A 22,106-nucleotide genomic window follows, 5' to 3' on the forward strand; every position below is an offset into this window, starting at 1 on the left:
AACCCTCTCAATCTTCATAAGTTCAATAATATTTTTCTAGCATAATCTAGTACTTGCTCTTGAGATATATATATATCTCCCATTTTATCTTTCTTTTTCTTTTCTGTAAGGTTGTGGGCTTTCGTTGATTTTGTCTCTTAATTGCTATTGTTCGCTCTCTTTAGAGTGCCTTACAGAAAGGAGATTAATAAAGTGATGAGTTTCCTTCGACATTGCCATTGAATATTAATTGCTATTGTTCGTTCTCTTCAGTTTAATCTTATATATCTCTCCAATCCAATTGCCTCTCGCCTTTATAGTTTATATACACATTTATTGTTCCCTAAATTTGCTCAAAAACCAAATGCAGCAACAATTAATTTCACAATATTAATTGAAACATTATTCGATCTAATACACACTACATGACATACTTGACAATGTTTTTCGAAGAAAGTAAAAACCCTCAAAAACATAAAAGATTTGAAGGTACCTCTAACTCAAATCTTCAATTCTCCTTTCTCAATATTTGATCAACACCATAAAGAAAATATATAAAGTATAGTACAAAAAAAAAAAAAAAAAAAAAAAAAAATGATGCCATCAAAAGGGGACACAGATATTATCATTCATTAATTGTGTTTGCACACTAGACTGGGAACAAAGTTTTTAATTGAAGCATATTTCATCAAATCATTAATAGTAATACTAATCGACAAAATACGTAACTAAAATGACATATTAATCGATCTGATTGTAGATTAATTTAATTAAACATATGTATTAACCATAATAATATACAACATCTTTTACTTTTGTATTTATGGAGTAGACATACTTCCTTGAAGATTTTTTTTCTTTTGGTTCTTATTTTTATGGATCATTGATAGAAATTAACTTATAAGAGTAAAAATGTATGACACTTCATTAGTGTAGATGCCCTTAAGAGTAAATCAATTAATTAAGAGTGTGGTGAGGCAGTCCACGTGGCACAATTAAGCTGACTCATTGACTGTACCATCATGATTAAGGTTCCATAGATGGCTAATATTCAGTTTAAAGACTCTTGTGTCTTTCTCGTGCATTCAATTAAATTTTACATTGAATAAGCGACAGCTATCATTTTTCCCATATAGTAGTTTGTCTTAATTACCTTGTTCAAGAGATAAGCATGAATTTGAAATGGTAATTTTGTGATTCAAGCTGGGGTTTGATAAAATAATGTCGTTTTAAAGATATAATCCTTGCCCAGATGCAGTTCATATTTAAGAAATTTGACTGTGATTCTCTGTATAAATATAGGTCTAAACAAGCATATTAAACTCAGGTTATTTCCATTAATATTACAGCATTTTAGGGTTAGTATTATCTTTTTCTTGGTAAGGTTTTCAGTTTTTCTTTGGTACTTTTAGTAGTGCCTCGCTTATTTTTTCCTATTTTGCAGGTGATAAATACATGGAAGGCATGAACAAATTACAATATAATGAGAAGGGATTGCCACCATGCTGCCCTAAAAGGACTGCCAGTAAAAGTTCTCCCTTTTCTGTGATGGCTTCAACTCCTGGTTCATTTCAAGTTTGGAAAAAACCCTACTTCATGAACCATGGTGGCAGTGGGGCCAGTAGCAGTGGTGGCACTAAGTCCTATTTTTCACATTTTGATCCTAAAACTACTATTTTACCAATGGTAAATGATCTTAATTACAAAAAAAGCCAGAACCCATCTCCACCGTCTGATAAGAATCCGATGCCTAGTGGTGATAATATTAATTCTGCCAAAAAAACTCAGCCAGGGAGTGCTGCCCTCACTCGCTTGTATCGTAACATTGACCCTAACATGGACCCAAAGAGGCTTAGAAGGTGATAATTCACCCCTTGTTATCTCTCTTTCTTTGATTTTCACGTAAAAAAGTTGTGATGTTATGTAAGTCTTAATGAATATTCAAGAATTTTCATTTCATGTTTTGTTTTTGAAGGATTATTTCAAACCGGGTCTCTGCCCAGAAATCTAGATTGAGGAAGCTTCAGTACCTTACTGATATGGAAAGGAAGGTGAAATTTTTAGAGGTAACCATATATACCTTTGTCTATAATTATAGATTTTATTGAATCTATTAAAGTTTTAAATTATTAACCATGTTAACTTCATCTCTTTCTATTTTATATTCACAGGCTCAGATATGCGTGCTCAATCCGCAGGTGGAAATTTATAAAAACCATCAACGAAGGTTAGAAATAGAGCAAGAGAGATTGAATCAATGTATGGCCACTTACAGAAACAACAACATGCTCAGAGATGGTAATCAACAATTGAATTAAAGACTCACTCTTTTGTATGTGTGTGTGTGGTCTCAAAATCAAATGATAAACTGTTTTTTTTTTTCAGTTGAAATTGAAGAGAACAAAGCAGAAGTTACCAGACTGAGGCAACTTCACCTGACTCAACTGCAGGAGAGAATGAAAGCACAAAATAGGATGCCCTTTTGGCAGTCTGCGGGGATGAATGAAATGGCCATGCCCGGCATAAATCGATCTGGACTAGAAACGATGTTTTTTATAAACTCAAACCAAGGTAAATCTATCATTAATTATTCAGTTCATCATACTAATTATCCATCTAGGTTATGCCAATTTCTTGATCAATCCTTTGAACAATTAGCTTAATTTGCTCTCTTCCTTAGATTTTTTTTTTTTTTTTTCTGGGGGTAATTTTAGGGTTTAGATAATTAATTCTTTAGTTCTCTTAATTTTTCTATGCAATTCATGAATTTGTTAATTTACTTCTCTTTTATTATACATATGATTAAAAAGTCGACGTGATCACCGTCCATGAATGAATTTAATGGGATTTTTAGTTTAAATAATAACGGTTTCACGCGCGTTTTTTGTAGTTCAAAAAGTAGTTTATTTCATGTATATTAAATTTAAATGCAAAAATTTACCCTAATTAGATGGGACAAGTATTCTAGTGTAGTAATTAAGAAATAAGTAAAGAAACTAAATTTTAAATTAAAATTAGATCAATTTGTTGTCGGCCGAAAATAAAAAATAAAAAAAATAGTGATCAAGTATGTAAAAAAATTGAAAAGAAGAAATATAATTACATTTGTAAAATAAAATCAAGTAAAATTTAATTTATATTGTAAAGAAATTAAGCCAAAATTGAGAGAATAAACTTTGGTTTATTAATTGTTTCTAGGATTCTTCTATCAAATGGTAGTTGTAGTGGATACCTCATGTAACTGATGGGCGATGGCCTCAAGGAAATTTCATATGGTCAAAGAGTCAAACTTTGTAGTAAGCCACGTGGCAAAGAAAAGAGTGGCTTCTTCCAACCGTTACTTAATTTTCTTTGTCCTCTTGCATGCATGTTTTAACCTAGACTTGAAATTAATGGCTCTTCAATCTAGATTCTAAGTTCATAATACGTCACCGTGTTATCAGACTATATGGATTACGTGCTTACGTAATTTATGACGTGCACTTTTAATGTAATCTCAAATTATTATATATTTTTGGTAGGCCAATATGGAGAGAATACAGAAGAAATGAATGGGGTGAAACAACTCAAATTGAAGAAACTAGCAGCCGAAACAACAGGGGTTGACTGGCTTAACATGAACCTGATGCAACCGCAAAACTCTGGACAGATGCTGATGATGCCTGGTTGGGAACTTGGACTGCCGGTGCAGATGCCGAGTCAACCTCAGCCTCCACCGAAAGAGGATATCAACTTAAACTTGGGTGGAATAGAGCAGATCCATAGCTTGAATGTCGGCCAAAATTTTTAATCCTCTTAATGGGTTGATCGTATCATCCATCAAAATCATTAAGGTTTAAAATTCTCTTGCGGCGTAAACCCTTATGTTTAATTTCCTTTTCGATCAGTTGCTTGTTGCATGTTTAGTGTTCTGCATGCATGAATAATGATCTAAACAGTATGTAGTATGTCTGCTGTGTTTTGGGTCCTGGACTGTGTTGTCTGGTGCATGAAAAAGTTTAATATATAACATAGGATTATTAATTAATTATATATATATTTCGGAGCCTGTCTTGTATTGGGAACCTTAAGTTTCTTTGAGCCACCAAAAAATCTAGGCTTTTGAATCAAACAATAGATCGTTCATTTTCTTTCATTTTGACTTAGTTACGACTTGGCTAGCTATAGGCATATGAATCTAATGAGAAAATCAATAAGCAAAGAGAACAGAACAAAATTATAAATATGTATTTCCTTTTGATCGATTGAACGTGTAATTGGAGAATTAAAAATCTTGTACATTTCCAGTAGTTTAGGTTTTTAAGCAAGAGCTATATAGCTTCATTCTTGGGAATAGATATGCTACTGTTGTTGGTATTCTAGAAATTACAAGCTATAGTTTTTTTTCCCAATGATCACTACTCGCTTACCAATAATAGATAATAATATATATATAACTCTCTCGATCAATTATCAACTTTGAAACTCCTAAAATATAGATTTATGAGAAAAATGAGAGTGAGATCGATTGGCTGGACATTATAACATATAATAGCTATATGGTAGTTATGTCTTATTCAATAGAAATAGACTTTCCATGAAAAAACAAACAGTTAGTTCAAAATTCGAGGATATGGGTTGGCAGTATAAATCAAGTGAAGGAAAGCTCAAGCAAGAGTTGAGAGTGAGATGAACATATTTTAACTAATTAAAAGATGGTTTAATTTCAAAAGAGAAAGGGATCATAGAGTTATTGATTTTACCTCCCATTCCCACTACATAACAATGATCTTAAGATTATCCTCTTAATTGTACAAGTACCAACAAGATCTCACTAAGAATTCTGTAATTCATATAGTCAGATCCAGAGTACTCGCCAATTTTGGATTTATGGTATCACAGTCTTCTTTCAATCTCCCACACTTTCTCAGATTTGTAGAAAACACTTCCCTCTTTGAAGGTGGGGAAGACAAAGAAAGATGCAAATTGTTTTCCACTTCTTCTTCACCCCAGTACAGCTTTCCCTTATCTTCTCTTAATTTTGAGCCCAGTGAAAGGCTCAAATCAAGATCATCTTGATGATTTTGTGCTATTCGTTTTGTTGTGTTTTTCTCATCTTCTCCCTTAGTTCTCCACTTTGTGTCTGAGCTAGTAATGGGATAGTTAAAGCATTTTATTCTTTCTTCTATCCCGTTGCATATGCTCGACCTTGTGTGGATGAAGTTGCGATCGTACGATAATTGAAAATCTTCAGGGAGTCCCCGTGTTCTCCTGATGCTTGGTTCAGTGAACGGAAAATTTTCATTAATGTAGAGAGCTTCATTCCTTACTTGGTTTGAACCAACACCTCCAGAGATATTCATGCCTTGAAAGCAATTACCTCCTCTTCTAATATACATTTCAGTAGTCATATGTGGCCTGAGCAACCAGTTCCCTTGGCCATTCCAAGAAGCATCATCACTATGCCACATGAACATTAGTTCATAGAGAGATCAGAGATAAATTGAATGATGTTTAAGCGCTATCCAGAGTGTTTAATATGCTGAAGTTGATGAAACAAGAATTCATATTCATATAGTTTCATAATTCATTACCTGATGTTATTGGAACGTCTGACCCTTTGATCGATATTCTGAAGCATGGGATAGTGCCAAAGATTGTGAGAAAATTGATCTGGATGATCAGTCCCCATAATATGCCCTCTAGAGTTCACTGTTTATGAAAGACAGCATTTCCAAAGATTAGAGACACTTCTAGACGACCAGATAAACCCTAATTTTCAAATTCCATGATTGTGTAGCTGTGTTTACCTCTACCCTGGTCATCAATCTTCTTGCTCCGGTGCATCTATTCCCATATACCAAAAATTACGATTAAAATTAAGATTATTTAAAAAAAAAAAAAAAAAGAAGAAAGAAAGAAAAAAAAAAAAGGAGTTCAGAATTAAGAGAGGTTAATCTTGCCTGCAAATGACTCTTGACATGAGCAATACTAAGTCCCTTGACGTTCATTAGTTGCAAAACCAGTTTAGGGGTTGCTCCTACACCAAAAATAAATCAAGTTTAGAAAACATGAACCAGCAAATTTAACAAACTGAACAAATGATTTACTAGAAAAAAGTAAAAAGTGTTTATCTTACTTTCTTGACCTCCTAGTCTCTCTATAGCTTGAACAAAACAAAGATGAAGCTCAGGTGTCCATCTAAGCCTCGGCACCCTGGATCTTGCATATGGGCGCACCCCAGTACTAGAGCTGCTGGTCTTCTTTTGATCACCTTCTTCAACTACACTGTTGTTTGAGCTTGTACTAATTTTAGTCTTGCTCTCGTCTTCGCCTTCGTCATCGAGCTCATCTCTGTCCAGAAAATTCATCTTCAAGCCATCATCCTTAAGCAAACTTTCTCTCATGTCTCTTTTTTCTAGGTCTGAAAGGTTTAAGAAAGAAAATGATACGCTTCATTAGAAGTGATTGACTCTAATAAACAATACTTAAACATCATGGATTTGTGCAGGATGTTGATAATTCCTTCCCTGTCTTTTCTTTCTCCCTCTTTAACCTCAAAGACAAAAATGCTTACATAGCTCCAAAGGGTTCATATAGAGCAAAATTTTCCACAACTAAAGAAGATAAGCTCATGCCAAATGACAATTGCCCTAACTCTTAAAAGTCATAGCACATGGTTTGAAATATTGAATAAAAAATTTTAACAACAGATGATGATTCAGTGATAAATGGGAGAATTTGAGATACACCAATATCCAAGGATGTATATGGATGCATGTACACATATATACATTTGATAACATGCATGAATGAGTCACTAACTAGTTGTTTAATAATTACTTAATTGGGGTGGTGGAGAGGTTTGAAATAATTATAATTAAGTTAGCGAAAAGGCAAAACATGCACAAAATGATAAATCCAAGAGCAATACAACACCCAGACATTGCCAAGCTCCTGGATATAAAAACATATATACTACATGTAACTTTAATGAGCCAACTAATACGTCAATAAGATTATAATTAACGTTCCCACAATTTTTATTTTTTTTTTGTGTCGGGATGTCTAAATCAGTTTACACGCATCTTAACGAATCCTCTGAGACCCTAAAGTTAATGGTCAGATAAATCTCTAATAATTATCTCTTATTAGTGGTCGTTGTGATTCAAACTCAAGAACTCTTAAGTAATTCCCACAATTTTTTCTTCCCAAACTTCAAATGAAAATTTAAACCCACCAATAAGTTTTCAAATGAACTCGTTATTTCCTTTCCTGGGCACTATTTGGGAAACTGGGGAACACAAAAACTGAATTAGATGAAACCTAGAAATGTGAATGGAAGATATATTGATTGGGCGAGGCGTGGGGAAGACTGTGCTGATGATTCTTGCTGTCGGCGCTCACGGATTTGTCTCTTTGCCTCTTCCCCATATGAACACACACCTAATATATATATTATATTATAAAACTTTTTTTTGGCCTTCTCAGAGATTCCTTTCAACCTCTTGTGGACTTTATTTATATATCTAATAATTTTTTCCTGACATGCGTTGGATTCAATGCTCTTTCCTTATCCTACGGACGTCACTCTTTTGATTCTCTGTAAGCACAAAAATTCACGATGTTCTATATGATTCGAGCCGGTTGTTCTGTGCCATACAGCAGATAATAATCTCGTAGACTCTTGTTCTCAAGTTTTAAAATAAATTATGAAGCTTACTCTCCAACATATATATGTACTGTCAAAAGGATTACACCAACAAGAGAAGATCAAGAATAAATTAACAAAATATACTAACACTGGACGCCTTTAGTCCTCAAAGGTATATATAGAGATTCCTGTGGCAAAAGACAAGCTAAGTAGCTCAAAATTTGAAACATTTTTGAAGTGTTTCTGCATCATCCATGAAAAAAATCCTGTATAGCATTGAAGTACTTGATGTACAAGACAGTGATAAAAAAACTAAGCATTATATATACACAAATTGTGGCTGAAAAAATCTAGATGTAAATATATTAAAATAATACAAACTGAGTTGCTAAAGATGATATCATGAAGGATTGCGACATTTGAGATTTTAATTCTACAATAAGATGACTTAAATAGCAAAAATTATTTAGTATTGTTTATGACAAATTCCATCCTCGATCGAAGACCAAGTAGATCAAAAAAAATTGACAGAAATATATCATAGAGAGAGCATATTACACAAATATATCATAGATGCTCAATGCAAGTGTTCTCGATTATAGAATACCATGACATGCATATACATATATATAGGAATCTTAACATGTATTAAATTTATTATATTTGACCTGATCATCAGGCTTTCTCGTGCTTGTCCTCAGTTCATCGTCAGTTAATTAATTAGTGCTTGAGAAATAAGTAATACCATATATAATGTGATTATGTGAAGCTTATTATCTGTTGGACTGTTTGATAATATTAGCCAGCAGCGAATCAGAAAATTTACATTTTGTTGTGGTGTACGTTAGGCGGCACAAACACACATCTCGTCACTATATAGTGTAGGTTACACAATAGAAAGTACGCCGCTATTAACTTTAGGTGACGACATTTAATATTTCACCAGTAATTAGTTTTAGCGACGAAAATGATATAGGCGACAATTTTTTGGTTTGTCGCCAAATTTAGCGACGAATTTTAACAAATTGTCACCTAAAATCAAGCGCGACATACCTACCGCGACGATCATAGCGACAATTTTTTTTCGTCGCTAAACGTATACCACAACAATTTCTAGGTTTTTAGCAACAAAAAAATTCGTAGCTAAAAACCTTTTTTGTTGTATGATCATCACTATAAAATTATATGGAGAGCTCATAGAGGGCTAAATAAATCTTAAAACGATGATCTCTCTCTCTCAATCTCAAGTCTCACAAATAATTTCAGTTCAATTTCAAAGTGGATTCTGTTGAAACCATAGCAAAAACACACACAATAATAAAGCAGAAAAGTAAAGAGAAGACAATTGATTTACCCTAATTCATTCCAATAAAGAAACTACGTCTAACATTCAAATAGAGTAATTTTATTGAGTTTCAGAAATCTACATAATACAATCATCTTAAAGTATCGACAGTCCACGCTTACTCTCTATTTCTCATTTTAGGTTTTTCATTATTATAAAATATATATAATGGTAAACCTAACCCCATTTGCGCTTACTTGATCTAACTCAACTCAGACCCAAATATTTGTAAATTAATTCTAAACCTAATTACTAATTACTAATTGGACTTACCGTAAAGGGGGCGTTGGCCCCTCGCCTTCGTCCACTCACCGAAGAATGCTTCAGTGTAAGCCAATAATCCGTTAAGGTCATGCAAAGTATGATCCATATACAACAGATTCACTATATGACTACATTAATTCTTATATAAGAAAATTAAGTACAAAGAGTTAATTAATTAGTTCCATTCAGGATTCATGGTATAGAACTATTAAATTGGCATAGAGATCTTGTTGCTTCTGTATCTGATATTCATACGAGTTTTTTAAAGAAATAAAGAAGCTTAATGGATTTATCATTCAAAGAATAACAATTTATTAAGTTTTGAGTATGTCATCTAAACAAGAAATTTGATTTATTAAAGTCTTTACCGAAGAAATACTCGTTCAGCTCCTAATCCTAACCCTACACATATAAACCATAACAGATAGTGACCGATCATCCTTATCAAAGAAAGAGGTTGTCGATCCTTGATAGTTATCAATATTTTTAAAAAATAAATAATTACTTTAATAATGCAAATAAAATTATATATGGTGAGCCAAGAGTAGAGAGAATTAGGCCATTTGTAGTTATCAAAGGGGGTGTGGTGTGTCAAGTCCTTGCATGTGAAGAAGAATTTTGTAACCTAAATGGTTTGTTTTGTTGTGGGTGATTGAGAATTGAGAAGGTCGAATATTATAAGGTCAACTCTTGGCCTTTAATTAATTCCACCAAAACAAATGTAATTAATATATTATTGCATGAGAATACGTAACCCTATTTATGCGGATCAAACCACTATTCCAAGAATGAGCATGTTTGTCCTTTTTCTATCTGTCACACTTGATATCCTTCTCTCCTCCATTTTATATTTTTTGCCCACATCATCTATAGAATATATTATCATTGCATGATCAATACATCATGTTAATGCATGATATATGTGTATGCTTGTTACTCATACATACATACATACATAGGTACATACATACATGGGCCTGGCCTAGGCCAGCATTTAACATGGGCAGGAAAAGAGGTTAGTTTTGGGCTCAGATGACCACAAAGAAAGGCCCGTAATTTAGTCTCAGCAGTCGATTACGGAGCCACAAAGAAAGGCCTGGTCCAATTGAGTATGTAAACTCCTCTTAGATATTGTTCATAGCCAAAAACACTCACCAATTTTTCAAAGGAAAATAATACAGTCACCGACGGTAGTGCACCGAATTTAGGATCGAATGACATAGCAAAATCCTAACCGTTGATGAATTTTAAACTAAATTAATCAAGTCAGGTTTGTCACGTCATTGGGTGTACAAATTCGATGCACTACCGTCGGTGGCTATAGCATACTCTTTTCCAAAAAAGTAAATGAGTTTTTCCCACCCAAGGTTGCCTCAATGACACTTTCGCACGAAAAAAAAAAAAGTTTCAAAATACCAATTTCCACCCAAAGTTTATAGTTCGACCAATCACTAGCCGATTCAGACATTTGCGACCCCACACCACCATCCAATAGCAGATCCAGAAAATTTTTTTAGGGGTGACCAAAATTCAAAAAAATAATTATTAGTATTTAAAAAAAAATTTGAGGGTGGGCAAAAAGTGGGCTGGATCTGCCCCTGTCACCATCATTCTCTTCCTTAATCATCACTCACCAAAACCCCTCAAACCTTGCTCCCGACAATCGCCAATAATCGAGCGATTTGTGTAACGCATAGTCGCCACTCCTAAGTCAGATTTTGACCGATCCCGACCACCAAAATCCAATTTGTCACTACCAAAAGACTCACTAACATTCCCTATTCAAAAGCTCCACATAGCCTGGATTGATTTTTCTCTCTGTTGGCCATCGGATCAGAAAGTGTATTCTAGATAGTAAACAAAATATAAACTTTAGGTAAGAAAGTGGTATTTTGAAACTTTTTGAGTGAAAAAATGTCATGAAGGCAAACCTTGGGTGGGAAAAAGTCGTTCGCTCTTTCCAAAATACAAATATATTAGTTGGTACTACTTATTCCCCTTATTATTTGATGTGGTTTTCACAAAGAAAATCTTCGATAGAACGGAAATATTATTATGTTATCCCAAATGCCATTAACGTGTAAATGGTGAAACGAGATGATTAAATAACACGATAATATCATACAAAATAGTATAAAGATGGAGTTTTGAAAGATTTGGAATGTATGATTGTAATGGTCTACCACAATACAAAAACCAGCATCAAATTGATAATGGCAATTGAATATTATATGTTTTGTTTTTTTAAAACAAAGAAAACGTTTCCAAATTCTTTAGAAAAAGTCATTCATAGAATATTAATGATGAAGTAGAAGACTTGTGGGGGTAAAGTGTAAACAAACAAAGATGAGGAATTTTTAATTCTTTTAATTAAGCAAAAAATAAATAAATAAATAAGCAGTGTCAGTCAGTAGTCAGTACGGGCTGATTGTGAGTTCGGTGAGTAGTCTTCATTTGGACACGTCTCAACTCGTTTAAAACATTCTCGCAAAGAGTACACTGTTTTGTCTATGGCAAATTGCACGACCTTTGATATGAACCAAAACTGCCTAATCCTAACCATTTATTTCGGATATTGAGCATCACACAAAAAGTTTTGTCTTGTGTTTCACTTCAAGAATCGGTCAGTTTCACTTTCTTCTATTCTTTATTTTCAATACGGGTTCTTTGTTCAAGTTGGTTTGGGGTTTATTTTCTCAAAACCTGAAACTTTAAATTTCTGTTTGGGCGCTGAGAAGTCGTAGGAAAAGAAAAGAAAAGGGTTAGATTTTGAGTTTTGATATAGAGTACTTGAGAAAAGATAAAAGCTTTGCTTTATTGGAAGTTAAAGATTAGAATTTTGACTCTGTTTGCGTGAGTTTAGGTTTAAAGATTCAGGATTTTTTTTTCTTTCTTTTCCTTGAAGTTTCTCAGCAACCAAACACTGTGTTTCCACTTTTTTTTCCTTTCTTTGAATTGGGAATTTGGTTTACAATCAGAGCATAGGAGATGGCTTCATTTACTGAACTGGGTTTTGCATTTTCTCCTTTTTCGATTCATCGGTATAAAGTTCTTGCTCCTTACGTTCATCTTAGTTTTTCAATAAAGCCCTCTTCAAGAATTTCTACAAGAATCAAGAACCACCATAATCCTTGTTTTATAGTCACTAAGCTGAGTAAACTTCGAGAATTGAGGTTGCTTAAATCAGTCGAATTGGACCAATTTGTAACAAGTGATGATGAAGAAGAAATGAGTGAAGAGTTTTTTGTTGCAATTGAAGAGCTAGAAAGAATGACAAGGGAGCCCTCAGATATATTAGAGGAAATGAATGATCGTTTATCAGCCAGAGAATTGCAGTTAGTGCTAGTGTACTTCTCTCAGGAGGGGAGAGACTCATGGTGTGCACTTGAGGTTTTTGAGTGGCTTAAAAAAGAGAACCGAGTTGATAAAGAAACGATGGAGCTTATGGTTTCAATAATGTGTAGTTGGGTTAAGAAGTTGATTGATGAGGAGCGTGAGGTTGGGGATGTGATTGACCTTCTTGTGGACATGGACTGTGTTGGGCTGAAGCCAGGGTTTAGTATGATTGAGAAGGTGATTTCATTGTATCTGGAAGTGGGGAAGAAGGAGGCAGCAATTTCGTTTGTGAAAGAGATCTTGAGACGGGGAATTAGTTATGCTGAGGACAATGGAGAAGGACAGAAAGGAGGCCCAACTGGATATCTTGCGTGGAAGATGATGGTAAGCCCTTTGTCTAATTTAGTTATCTGTATTCTGGCCATTGAGTTTTGTTTTCTTTTGTTGAAAATTCGAGTTTGTTTCTTTATGTGCAACAGAATCTTTAACATTGATCATGATCATCATCTCAGAGCCCCGCTTTTCTTCATCAGTTACATTGCTAGAATTTGATTGGTTGAGTTGAATTTCCTTGCCTAATTATTGCTTGAATTTGTTATAATATGTTTGCTATTTCAATTTGTCGTTGTCGTCTCTTTGACTTTGTTGAAGTTGTTTTTATCTCTTGTAATATGAATTTATATCTAAGTATTTGTACTTTTTTACTTTCTAACAAAATGATAGATATGTATTTTGATGCACATTTGAAATTTGTGTTTCAACTTTGTGACTGTTACACAAGTGTCTGTTTGTTATTACAAATTATTCATCAAAGAATGTTGTTAGTATTAGTTTCTTACTGTATTACATTGGTCAAGTACTTCACAATTCTTAAGAAACTTATTGCTAAGCAAATTATTCCAATCTTATTGTGTATTTTCAAAGATATAATGGTTCGTTGAATTTTTATGTGAATAACGACTTGAAGTCTATACTGTCAGGTTGAAGGAAACTACAGGGGGGCAGTCAATATGGTGATCCATCTTAGAGAATCTGGATTGAAGCCAGAGGTCTACAGCTACCTTATTGCAATGACAGCTGTGGTTAAAGAGCTAAATGAATTTGCAAAGGCTTTACGGAAATTGAAAGGTTATGCAAGGAATGGTTTGATAGCTGAACTTGATGCAGAAAATGTAGGACTTACTGAAAACTATCAATCAGATCTTCTAGCTGATGGGGCACGCCTGTCTAGTTGGGCAATTCAAGAGGGAGGTGCTTCATTTAATGGGGTGGTTCATGAGAGGCTTCTTGCAATGTATATTTGTGCTGGTCGTGGACTTGAAGCTGAAAGAAAGTTGTGGGAAATGAAGCTTCTGGGTAAAGAAGCCGATGGAGATCTTTATGACATTGTTTTGGCTATCTGTGCTTTGCAAAAAGAGGCTGGTGCTATTTCACGGTTGCTTACGAGAGTTGATGTTATGAACTCTCTGTGTAAGAAGAAAACTTTATCCTGGTTGTTAAGAGGTTACATTAAAGGAGGACATTTCAATGATGCTGCAGAAACACTGATTAAAATGCTTGATTTGGGTTTGTATCCGGAGTATTTAGACAGGGTAGCTGTTCTGCAGGGACTGAGAAAAAGGATCCAACAATCAGGGGATGTCGAAGCTTATCTTAACCTTAGCAAGCGTCTATCTGATGCAAGTCTAATTGGACCTTCTCTTGTATATCTGTATATAAAGAAATATAAGCTCTGGATAACAAAAATGCTTTAAGTGACTCAGATGAACGGCCATTGAGATTCTTGATCCCAGATTTGTTACAAAAGGTCAAAATTTGTAAGGGCAATCCCGGAGCTTTTTTAATGTGAATTTTTTATAGATATGGATGGCTTCAAAACAGCAGTGTCTCCTTCCTGGGGTGATCTAAATATTCTCAAATTTGGTGGCTGCTGTATACATGATGTGGAATATACTACTTCACTATATAAATGGCAACATATTTGTGCTCTATGTTTATGTTCTCATAGCATTCTCTTCCTCTCTATATTAGCTTGAAATTATCATGTTTTTCAGTGTTTCTGTGAAGCCCCAGGTAATAATTCTACCACTGGTTTACAAGTAATTGCTATGTTCACTTATTACCAGAGATTACCATGTGTAAAACATGCCATATGCCATCATTGACATTGCAGTCTTTAGCACATGGTTAGTACCAGGTTAGGTGGCTGGGCAAGTATAACTAACAACAACTCTACAGGTGACTCAGTGTCAATATATTTACAGTCTCTTAGATACCCACTTCTCCTGCTGGTTTATATTTGGTGGCCCAATGTGGTGTTGAACTCAAGGGACCGTCAAAACATTTCTGGGTTTGCTTTGAGTGATTTAATAGCCTACTTATGCTCCATGTCTGCCCCTCAAATGTAGTTGGCTACTAAAAGCATTAAAGAATAACAACTTGCAGGAAAAATGCTACTCTATTTGAACTATTGAATCATAATTCTGTTAATCTTAGATCCATAATCCAAGGGTTGGTGTGGAGAACTAGCATTACCAAGTCCAACTTGTTATGTTATTTGCTGTTCAAAAAGCAAAACTTTAATGAACATTAAACTTAATCTTTATGTTTTTCCTAGTCATTTTCATTATGTTGTTTATTATTGGTCTATCTTTCTTTTTGCGTTCAGCTTTATATGGTATGCCTTGTAATCAGAATTTACCTATTTCTGTCCTATCTCTGCCTTTTTTGGTTCATCAATATCACTTCCAAAAGTAAAGTTAGAGGCCCACAATGAAGAACTTAACACCATCAAATCAAATCCTTATGATCCCAAGTTGAAGTGATGGCTTCATAGGGCCATTACCCACACACAATATGCCCAAGGCTGAAATGACTGGTGACTAAAATTGATAAAACTATGAGATGCTTTATACTTTCTAGCCTTTGCTATATCTTGAATAGATTCTTTGCAAAAATTTAATTCCACAGTCCTTGACATGTGCACAAGTTGGTGAAAATTAGTCTGCTACTCTACCCTCTCAATCATCATTCATCAAGCTGTCCAAGTAAGAAAAACTGATGAAGATTGGCTGTTTCAGAACTCTCTCACATGGGGTCTTAAGCACATGATTACATTTCTTGTCTCTTTGCTCCTCCTTTCTTTGTCCTTCCAGAGCTGGTTTATATTCTGTTTTAGATATGGCTGCAACCTGCAAGTGGCAATAATGTTAAACAATGTGCAAATGTTCAACGAAAAATTAATTGTTTAGTCCTCCAATCACTGTTAGAATCTCATTTTGGGAGGAAAAAAAAAAAAAAAAGATACCTAATTTAATCTTTGCAAGCTTATTCTTAGATCTAATAGTGTTTGTTACCTACCCATCAATAATTTGATTGATAAGTACCCCCTTTCGGCCTTTCCCTTTGTTTATTAGTTAATAATTAGCACCATATCTTGACATATGCATGTGTTTGCTGAGAGGTTAATTAAAGAAATGAAATAAATATTTTCTCCAGATGTGATCTATAATATTGTTTATTTGTATGATAAGATTGGTGGGTTCTGATGGGGAGGTGCCCTTTTATGATCTTAATAATTTATAGGCCTCTGTTCATGATTTTGAAATTTTACCAATGAACCAAACTGAATTTGTTCATGTCGTTGATCCATCAATTATGAAAGATGATTGAACGCTGCATGTCTTCTTCTTCTTCTTCTTTCAAGCACAACAACAAATTTTAACCATCTGTAAATTGTTTTGTTTTTTAATGTACCTCGGAACCTTAAAAAAAGTTACTTTAACTGGAGGATCAACTGTTTGGTGAGGATGAGACTCAAGAACATAACAAATTAGATGGTCCAACTGTTACTCCACCTGAATTCCACTTTGCTTAGCATGCAATTCAACACATAATCCACTTTTTGCGGTTAACAACGTAGCAAGCAGTAAAGGAGAAGGTACCTTTACTGAGGTGAAATTAACCAACCATCTAACCAGTTGACCAGTTCTTTCATATCCATAGATGGTGACGTGGCAATAATGTAGTGGGTACTGGGTAATCAAAAACCAATTTGATTTTGGAGTGAGTCACCTAAATCAAAACCAAAAGTTTCTGGTAACCAAAACCGACAAAATTTAGAATAATAAGGACCCTACTGCATCTCTTGAGATAGATAGAGAGAGATACACAAAGTAAAAGAGAGAACTCTCAAAAAAACGAATCTTTTCTAGTCTCCACCATGAAAGAGAGAGTGAGAAAACGCAAAGTCTAAAAGTTCTTCTACAATCTTCTTTCTCTTTCCCGAGAAACAAACACCCTTTCGGCCTGTAACCTGCAACTGCTCTATCTCTGTCATTCTCTCTTTCTGGGTTGGACAGGTGGTGGTGTTTGAACTTTGCAGGGCAGAGAGGTAAATTGAACTCTTTGTTGAAACCTTCGTTTTTATGCTTTTTAGTGATTAAGACTTGAGATTTCTGTATCGAAACTGTTAAAAATCTTATCTTTTTAAACGTATAACTGCACACATGCCCACAAAATAGTATATATTGATATACAAAATGCGTGGATTTAAGTTCATAGAAAGATTCAAGAGCACCCAAGTGCACGCTTTAAATTCACCAGACAATAGCACTGGTAGCACCAACGGTTTTGCTATTGGAAATAAACTTAACAATCACAAAAGAATCAAATTTATTGGGTTAAAGTCAAGCAAGAACAACTCTCTCTCTGTGGCTCAAACCCACCTTCTGTTTGGACTGCCAACAACTGACCTTATTGAACCCACCATTGACCCTAATCTCAAGCCAATACATTATGTAGAAGCCTTAGCTCATGTTTATCAACGACTTGAGACTTGTTTAGAGACCGATAAATCATCAGTACGCATTGAGCAGTACGCTTACTTGCGTGGCTTAGGTGATGCCAAGCTGTTAAGAAGGTGTCTCAGGTCTGCAAGGCAGTATGCTACAGATGTGCACTCAAAGGTTGTGCTCTCAGCCTGGTTAAGGTTTGAGAGGAGAGAAGATGAGCTCGTTGGTGTTGCATCTATGGATTGTAGTGGGTTCGTCCTTGAATGTCCAGTGGCTGCTTTGGCATCTGGGTATGAACCAAATTCAGTTTATGATAATTGTAAATGTTGCGAGGGATGTTCAAAGCCAATTGAAGCACAAATTGTAGTGGAGAATGAGTGTTTGAGTTCGGAGGAGGAGGTGGAGGAGGAGGAGGAGAATAAGGATTTTGCATTTTGTATTGGTGATGAGGAGATTTATTTTAATCGCTATAAAATTGCAGCACTTTCGAGTCCGTTTAAGGCAATGTTGTATGGTGAATTTATTGAATCTAGAAGGGATAAGATTGATTTTTCGCAGGGTGGGATATCTGTTAAGGGAATGAGGGCTGTGGAAACGTATAGTAGGACTAGAAGAGTAGATTTGTTTTGCCCAGGGATTGTTTTGGAGCTACTTTCTTTTGCAAATAGGTTCTGTTGTGAGGAGATGAAGTCTACCTGTGATGCTCATTTAGCTTCACTTCTTGTTAATATTGAGGATGCACTGATTCTTATTGAATATGGTTTGGAGGAAAGGGCAAATCTTCTAGTAGCTTCTTGCTTGCAGGTGTTGCTAAGAGAGCTCCCCAGCTCTTTGTATAATCCTAAAGTGCTGAAAATATTTTGTGGCCCTGAGGCTAGGGAAAGATTGGTCAATGTGGGGCATGCTTCTTTCCTATTGTATTATTTCCTGAGCCAGGTGGCTATGGAAGAGAACATCATATCGCACACAACAGTTATGTTGTTGAAAAGGTTAGAGGAATGTGCAACTGAACAGTGGCAAAGGATGCTTGCTTTGCATCAATTGGGTTGTGTGATGCTTGAGAGAAAAGAGTACCAGGATGCCCAGTGTTATTTCGAGGCAGCTGCTGAGGTGGGTCATTTTTATTCATTGGCTGGACTTGCTAGAACCAAGTACAGGCAAGGGCAACAGTTCTCAGCCTATAAGTTGATGCACTCTCTTATCTCTGAGCATGAACCAACCGGGTGGATGTACCAAGAGCGGTCTTTGTATAATCTTGGCAGGGAGAAGATTTTAGATTTGGACACTGCAACTGAATTGGATCCCACTCTTTCATTTCCATATAAATACAGAGCTGTTGCAAAGGTAGAAGAGAGGCAAATTAGTGCTGCTATCGCAGAGATCAACAGAATCATTGGGTTCAGGCTCTCTGCAGACTGTCTTGAATTGCGAGCTTGGTTCTTCCTTGCGCTTGAGGATTATGAAAGTGCTCTGAGAGACATTCTAGCACTATTAACTTTAGAGCCCAACTACATGATGTTTCATGACAGGGTGAATGGAGATCACATTGTTGATCTTCTGAGCCATCGGGTTCAGCAGTGGAGTCCAGCTGATTGCTGGATGCAACTTTATGATAGATGGTCTTCTGTAGATGATATTGGCTCTCTGGCTGCCATACATCAGATGCTAGTACATGACCCAGGAAAAAGCTTCCTACGATTTCGGCAATCTTTGCTTCTACTTAGGTAAGTATCTTTAATGATACTTATAGTTCATTATCTTATATAATTATACTCTTATATACTTATAGTTCAGAAGACTGCATGACTATTGAGATCTTTATTTTCTCAACTTTATCCTATTTCACATGTTCTCTAGGGTGTAAATCATGATTTTTTCGTGAGACTATATACTCATATTTTTAAACTGAATATCAAATCTTGGCCTCATGGATTCACTTATAAATCTTGCTGTTAGCTGCATTTGTACTGTCAGTTGCATCCATTATATGTGTTTTCTTTTTTAGCCCTGCATTTGCATTTTTCCTTGTTTCCTTGGATGTTTTTGATTAGTTGTTAAAACTGTAATGTTATTTTGTGTGTAAATTGGGAATTCTGCCTTGTGGCAGTTGTCAACGTTGAACTTATATCACCCAATAGCTTGTATAAATTGGGTAACTGTGTATTTATAGGTTAAATTGTCAGAAGGCTGCAATGCGCTGTTTACGGTTGGCTAAAAATCATTCGAGGTCCGAACACGAAAGATTGATTTATGAAGGATGGATTTTATATGACACTGGCCATCGAGTAGAAGCTCTCTCTAGGGCTGAGAAGTCTATTTTAATTGAAAGGTCTTTTGAAGCCTTTTTCCTTAAAGCATACATACTGGCAGATACAAGTGTTGATCCTGAATGTTCAACTTATGTTATCCAACTATTGGAAGAAGCTCTCAAGTGTCCTTCAGATGGTCTCCGGAAAGGACAAGTGAGTTCCGAATGTACCAATACCCTTATCATTTGTCCATGCATGCCTTGAAATACTTGTTTGATCATATTTATTATCTTTGCAGGCATTGAATAATTTAGGGAGTATTTATGTGGATTGTGACAAGCTAGATCTGGCCGCAAATTGCTACATAAATGCTCTTGACATCAAGCATACAAGAGCCCATCAAGGGTTAGCACGTGTATATTATTTGAAAAATCAGCGAAAAGCTGCTTATGATGAGATGACTAAGCTAATAGAGAAGGCACATAATAGTGCATCAGCATATGAGAAACGATCAGAATACTGTGAGCGTGAGACGGCGATGGATGATCTTAAAATGGCAACCCAACTGGATCCACTCAGGACATACCCTTACAGATATAGGGCAGCTGGTAATTTTATGCACCAATTTTTGCATTTTGATTCTAACTGGAAGCCTACTTTTTTTTGTCTTTTTTTCCTTGTTCAAGTTTATGACTTCTTACATACAAGTACTGGCTGCTCTGCCTAACGTAAATACTTCATTGCATGTTGTAATCATCATAGGTGATATGGATTAAGATTTTCTGGGTTCTTCTCCTTCTGATATATGGTTCTTCTAGATACGTTTAACTTGATCTTGTCTAGGTACCTATAATTGTTTATTTTTAATTACTATTTTCTTTTTATCAATGGATTGATTCAACAGAGGAAATTGAGTGAGAATATTCTTATCATGTCGATTGTTTGAGTTCTGGTTAAGAATGATACTTAAGATTAATAGTTGGGATAATTTTTTGGTGTTTTGTGTGTTAAACTTATGTAAGTGTTTTTGAAGGATTAGTTGACATTTATGATTGATGTCACTTCAGTAATTCTCATTTGTTACCTGGTAAAATCAAAACGTTTCTGACTTGGATTATCTTCATACTCAGTATTAATGGATGACCAGAAAGAAGCAGAAGCTGTAGAGGAGCTCTCAAAGGCACTAGCTTTCAAGCCTGACTTACAAATGCTTCATCTGAGAGCAGCTTTTTACGAGTCAATGGGGGACCTCACATCTGCTATCCAAGACTCTGCAGCAGCTCTTTGCTTGGACCCCAATCACATGGACACACTTGATCTGTATAATAGAGCAAGAGACCGAACCAATCATCCACAGAAGTGAGATTTACTCACCTGTGCAGATGAAGTTATTGCATTGAAGGAGGCTATATTGTCAGGCTTGAGGAAAGAAAATCATGGGGAATTCATATACAGCCAAATTGTTCCTGGATGTTGTGGTCTCTATTAGCATCCAACAACTTAGGCGGCCATAGCAATGAGAAGAGAGGAATACATCAAGAGAAAGGAGGAACAAGGGAGTGGCAGAGGTATGTATTTATATATATCATAGGATTATGATGATGCTGTGGAACAAAGAACTGCAGGCTACCACCCAGACGAATCTGGTGAAAAGTGGTTAAATACAATATATCCTCTTGGCATGTAAAGATAGTAACAGTGTTTACTCTCGCAACTTTGTTATTGTTCTTGGAAGGGTGTAGGATTCACCAACTGTCTTCCATTAGTAGCAGATTTTTATTTCGTTTTAAGGAAAAAAAAAAAAAAAATCCATCTTGTACATAGAGGTCACGAAGAGATTTTAGTCTCTTTTATTTGTTAATACATTCTTCTTTTTTTTCTTCAATTTTATATCTGTAGTACTGTACATGCAGAAGACTGAATGTTCATCTAGAAAAGATTTTTGATAAGAACTCACTTCAATAACTCAACAATTTAGGTTGGGTCATGAGTTTTTCATGGGATTAGGTAGAACTCTCCTTAGAAAACCGGCTTGCCAAGAGAGGGTGTCTAAGCCTTTATAACCTACATGTCCACCCTTTTCCCTTTCAATGTGGGATTCTAATATTCCACCATGCTTTTGCAACCGACATCCACGTCGGCCTCTTTACCCCTTGGGTGACTACGCGAATCCCCTTTTCCTTGAGCCTCCATGCCCTCGAGGTAGCAGCCTGAGCCCAAGGTCAACCTGCCACGCTTGCGTTTTCACAAAGGCGCAGGATCATGCTCTGATACCAATTGATAGGAACCCATTCCAATAACTCAACAATTTGGGCTGGACCATTGGTGTTTCATGGGATTGAGTAAAATTCTCTTTAGAAAACCAGCTTGTCAAGGGAGAGTGCCTAAGCCTTTATAACTCACATGTCCACCATTTTCCCTTTGGATCCTAACAGATTCTAAGCTGCCATAGAAACCGATGGGATTGAAGAGCTGATGCTTGAAAATAAGGACTGTAATTGACTCAA

General features: G+C 35.5%; 4 protein-coding genes across 4 annotated transcripts; 3 read left to right on the forward strand and 1 right to left on the reverse strand.

The window, feature by feature from the left end:
- The first annotated feature begins 1,434 nt into the window (after positions 1-1,434).
- Positions 1,435-3,769, forward strand: LOC116130174 (basic leucine zipper 19-like). Its single transcript, XM_031415927.1, has 5 exons — positions 1,435-1,838; positions 1,955-2,045; positions 2,151-2,277; positions 2,365-2,550; positions 3,501-3,769. Exons 1-5 carry the CDS (start codon positions 1,435-1,437, stop codon positions 3,767-3,769), a joined length of 1,077 nt encoding a protein of 358 aa, XP_031271787.1.
- Positions 3,770-4,614: 845 nt separating this feature from the next.
- LOC116130266 lies at positions 4,615-6,573 on the reverse strand. Its single transcript, XM_031416019.1, has 5 exons — positions 6,098-6,573; positions 5,922-5,998; positions 5,769-5,805; positions 5,553-5,670; positions 4,615-5,418 (listed from the first exon to the last, which is right to left on the reverse strand). Exons 1-5 carry the CDS (start codon positions 6,363-6,365, stop codon positions 4,809-4,811), a joined length of 1,110 nt encoding a protein of 369 aa, XP_031271879.1. The 5' UTR covers positions 6,366-6,573; the 3' UTR covers positions 4,615-4,808.
- Positions 6,574-11,654: 5,081 nt separating this feature from the next.
- LOC116130282 (pentatricopeptide repeat-containing protein At2g30100, chloroplastic) lies at positions 11,655-14,613 on the forward strand. Its single transcript, XM_031416037.1, has 2 exons — positions 11,655-12,941; positions 13,538-14,613. Exons 1-2 carry the CDS (start codon positions 12,210-12,212, stop codon positions 14,309-14,311), a joined length of 1,506 nt encoding a protein of 501 aa, XP_031271897.1. The 5' UTR covers positions 11,655-12,209; the 3' UTR covers positions 14,312-14,613.
- Positions 14,614-16,707: 2,094 nt separating this feature from the next.
- On the forward strand, positions 16,708-21,484 carry LOC116130279 (ethylene-overproduction protein 1). Its single transcript, XM_031416034.1, has 4 exons — positions 16,708-19,074; positions 19,521-19,812; positions 19,898-20,207; positions 20,730-21,484. The coding sequence occupies exons 1-4, from the start codon at positions 17,099-17,101 to the stop codon at positions 20,960-20,962; spliced, it is 2,811 nt and encodes a 936-aa protein (XP_031271894.1). The 5' UTR covers positions 16,708-17,098; the 3' UTR covers positions 20,963-21,484.
- The last annotated feature ends 622 nt before the right edge of the window (positions 21,485-22,106 follow it).

Source organism: Pistacia vera, unplaced genomic scaffold (assembly GCF_008641045.1).
Source record: "Pistacia vera cultivar Batoury unplaced genomic scaffold, PisVer_v2 Contig218, whole genome shotgun sequence".
Classification (NCBI taxonomy): Eukaryota; Viridiplantae; Streptophyta; class Magnoliopsida; order Sapindales; family Anacardiaceae; genus Pistacia; species Pistacia vera.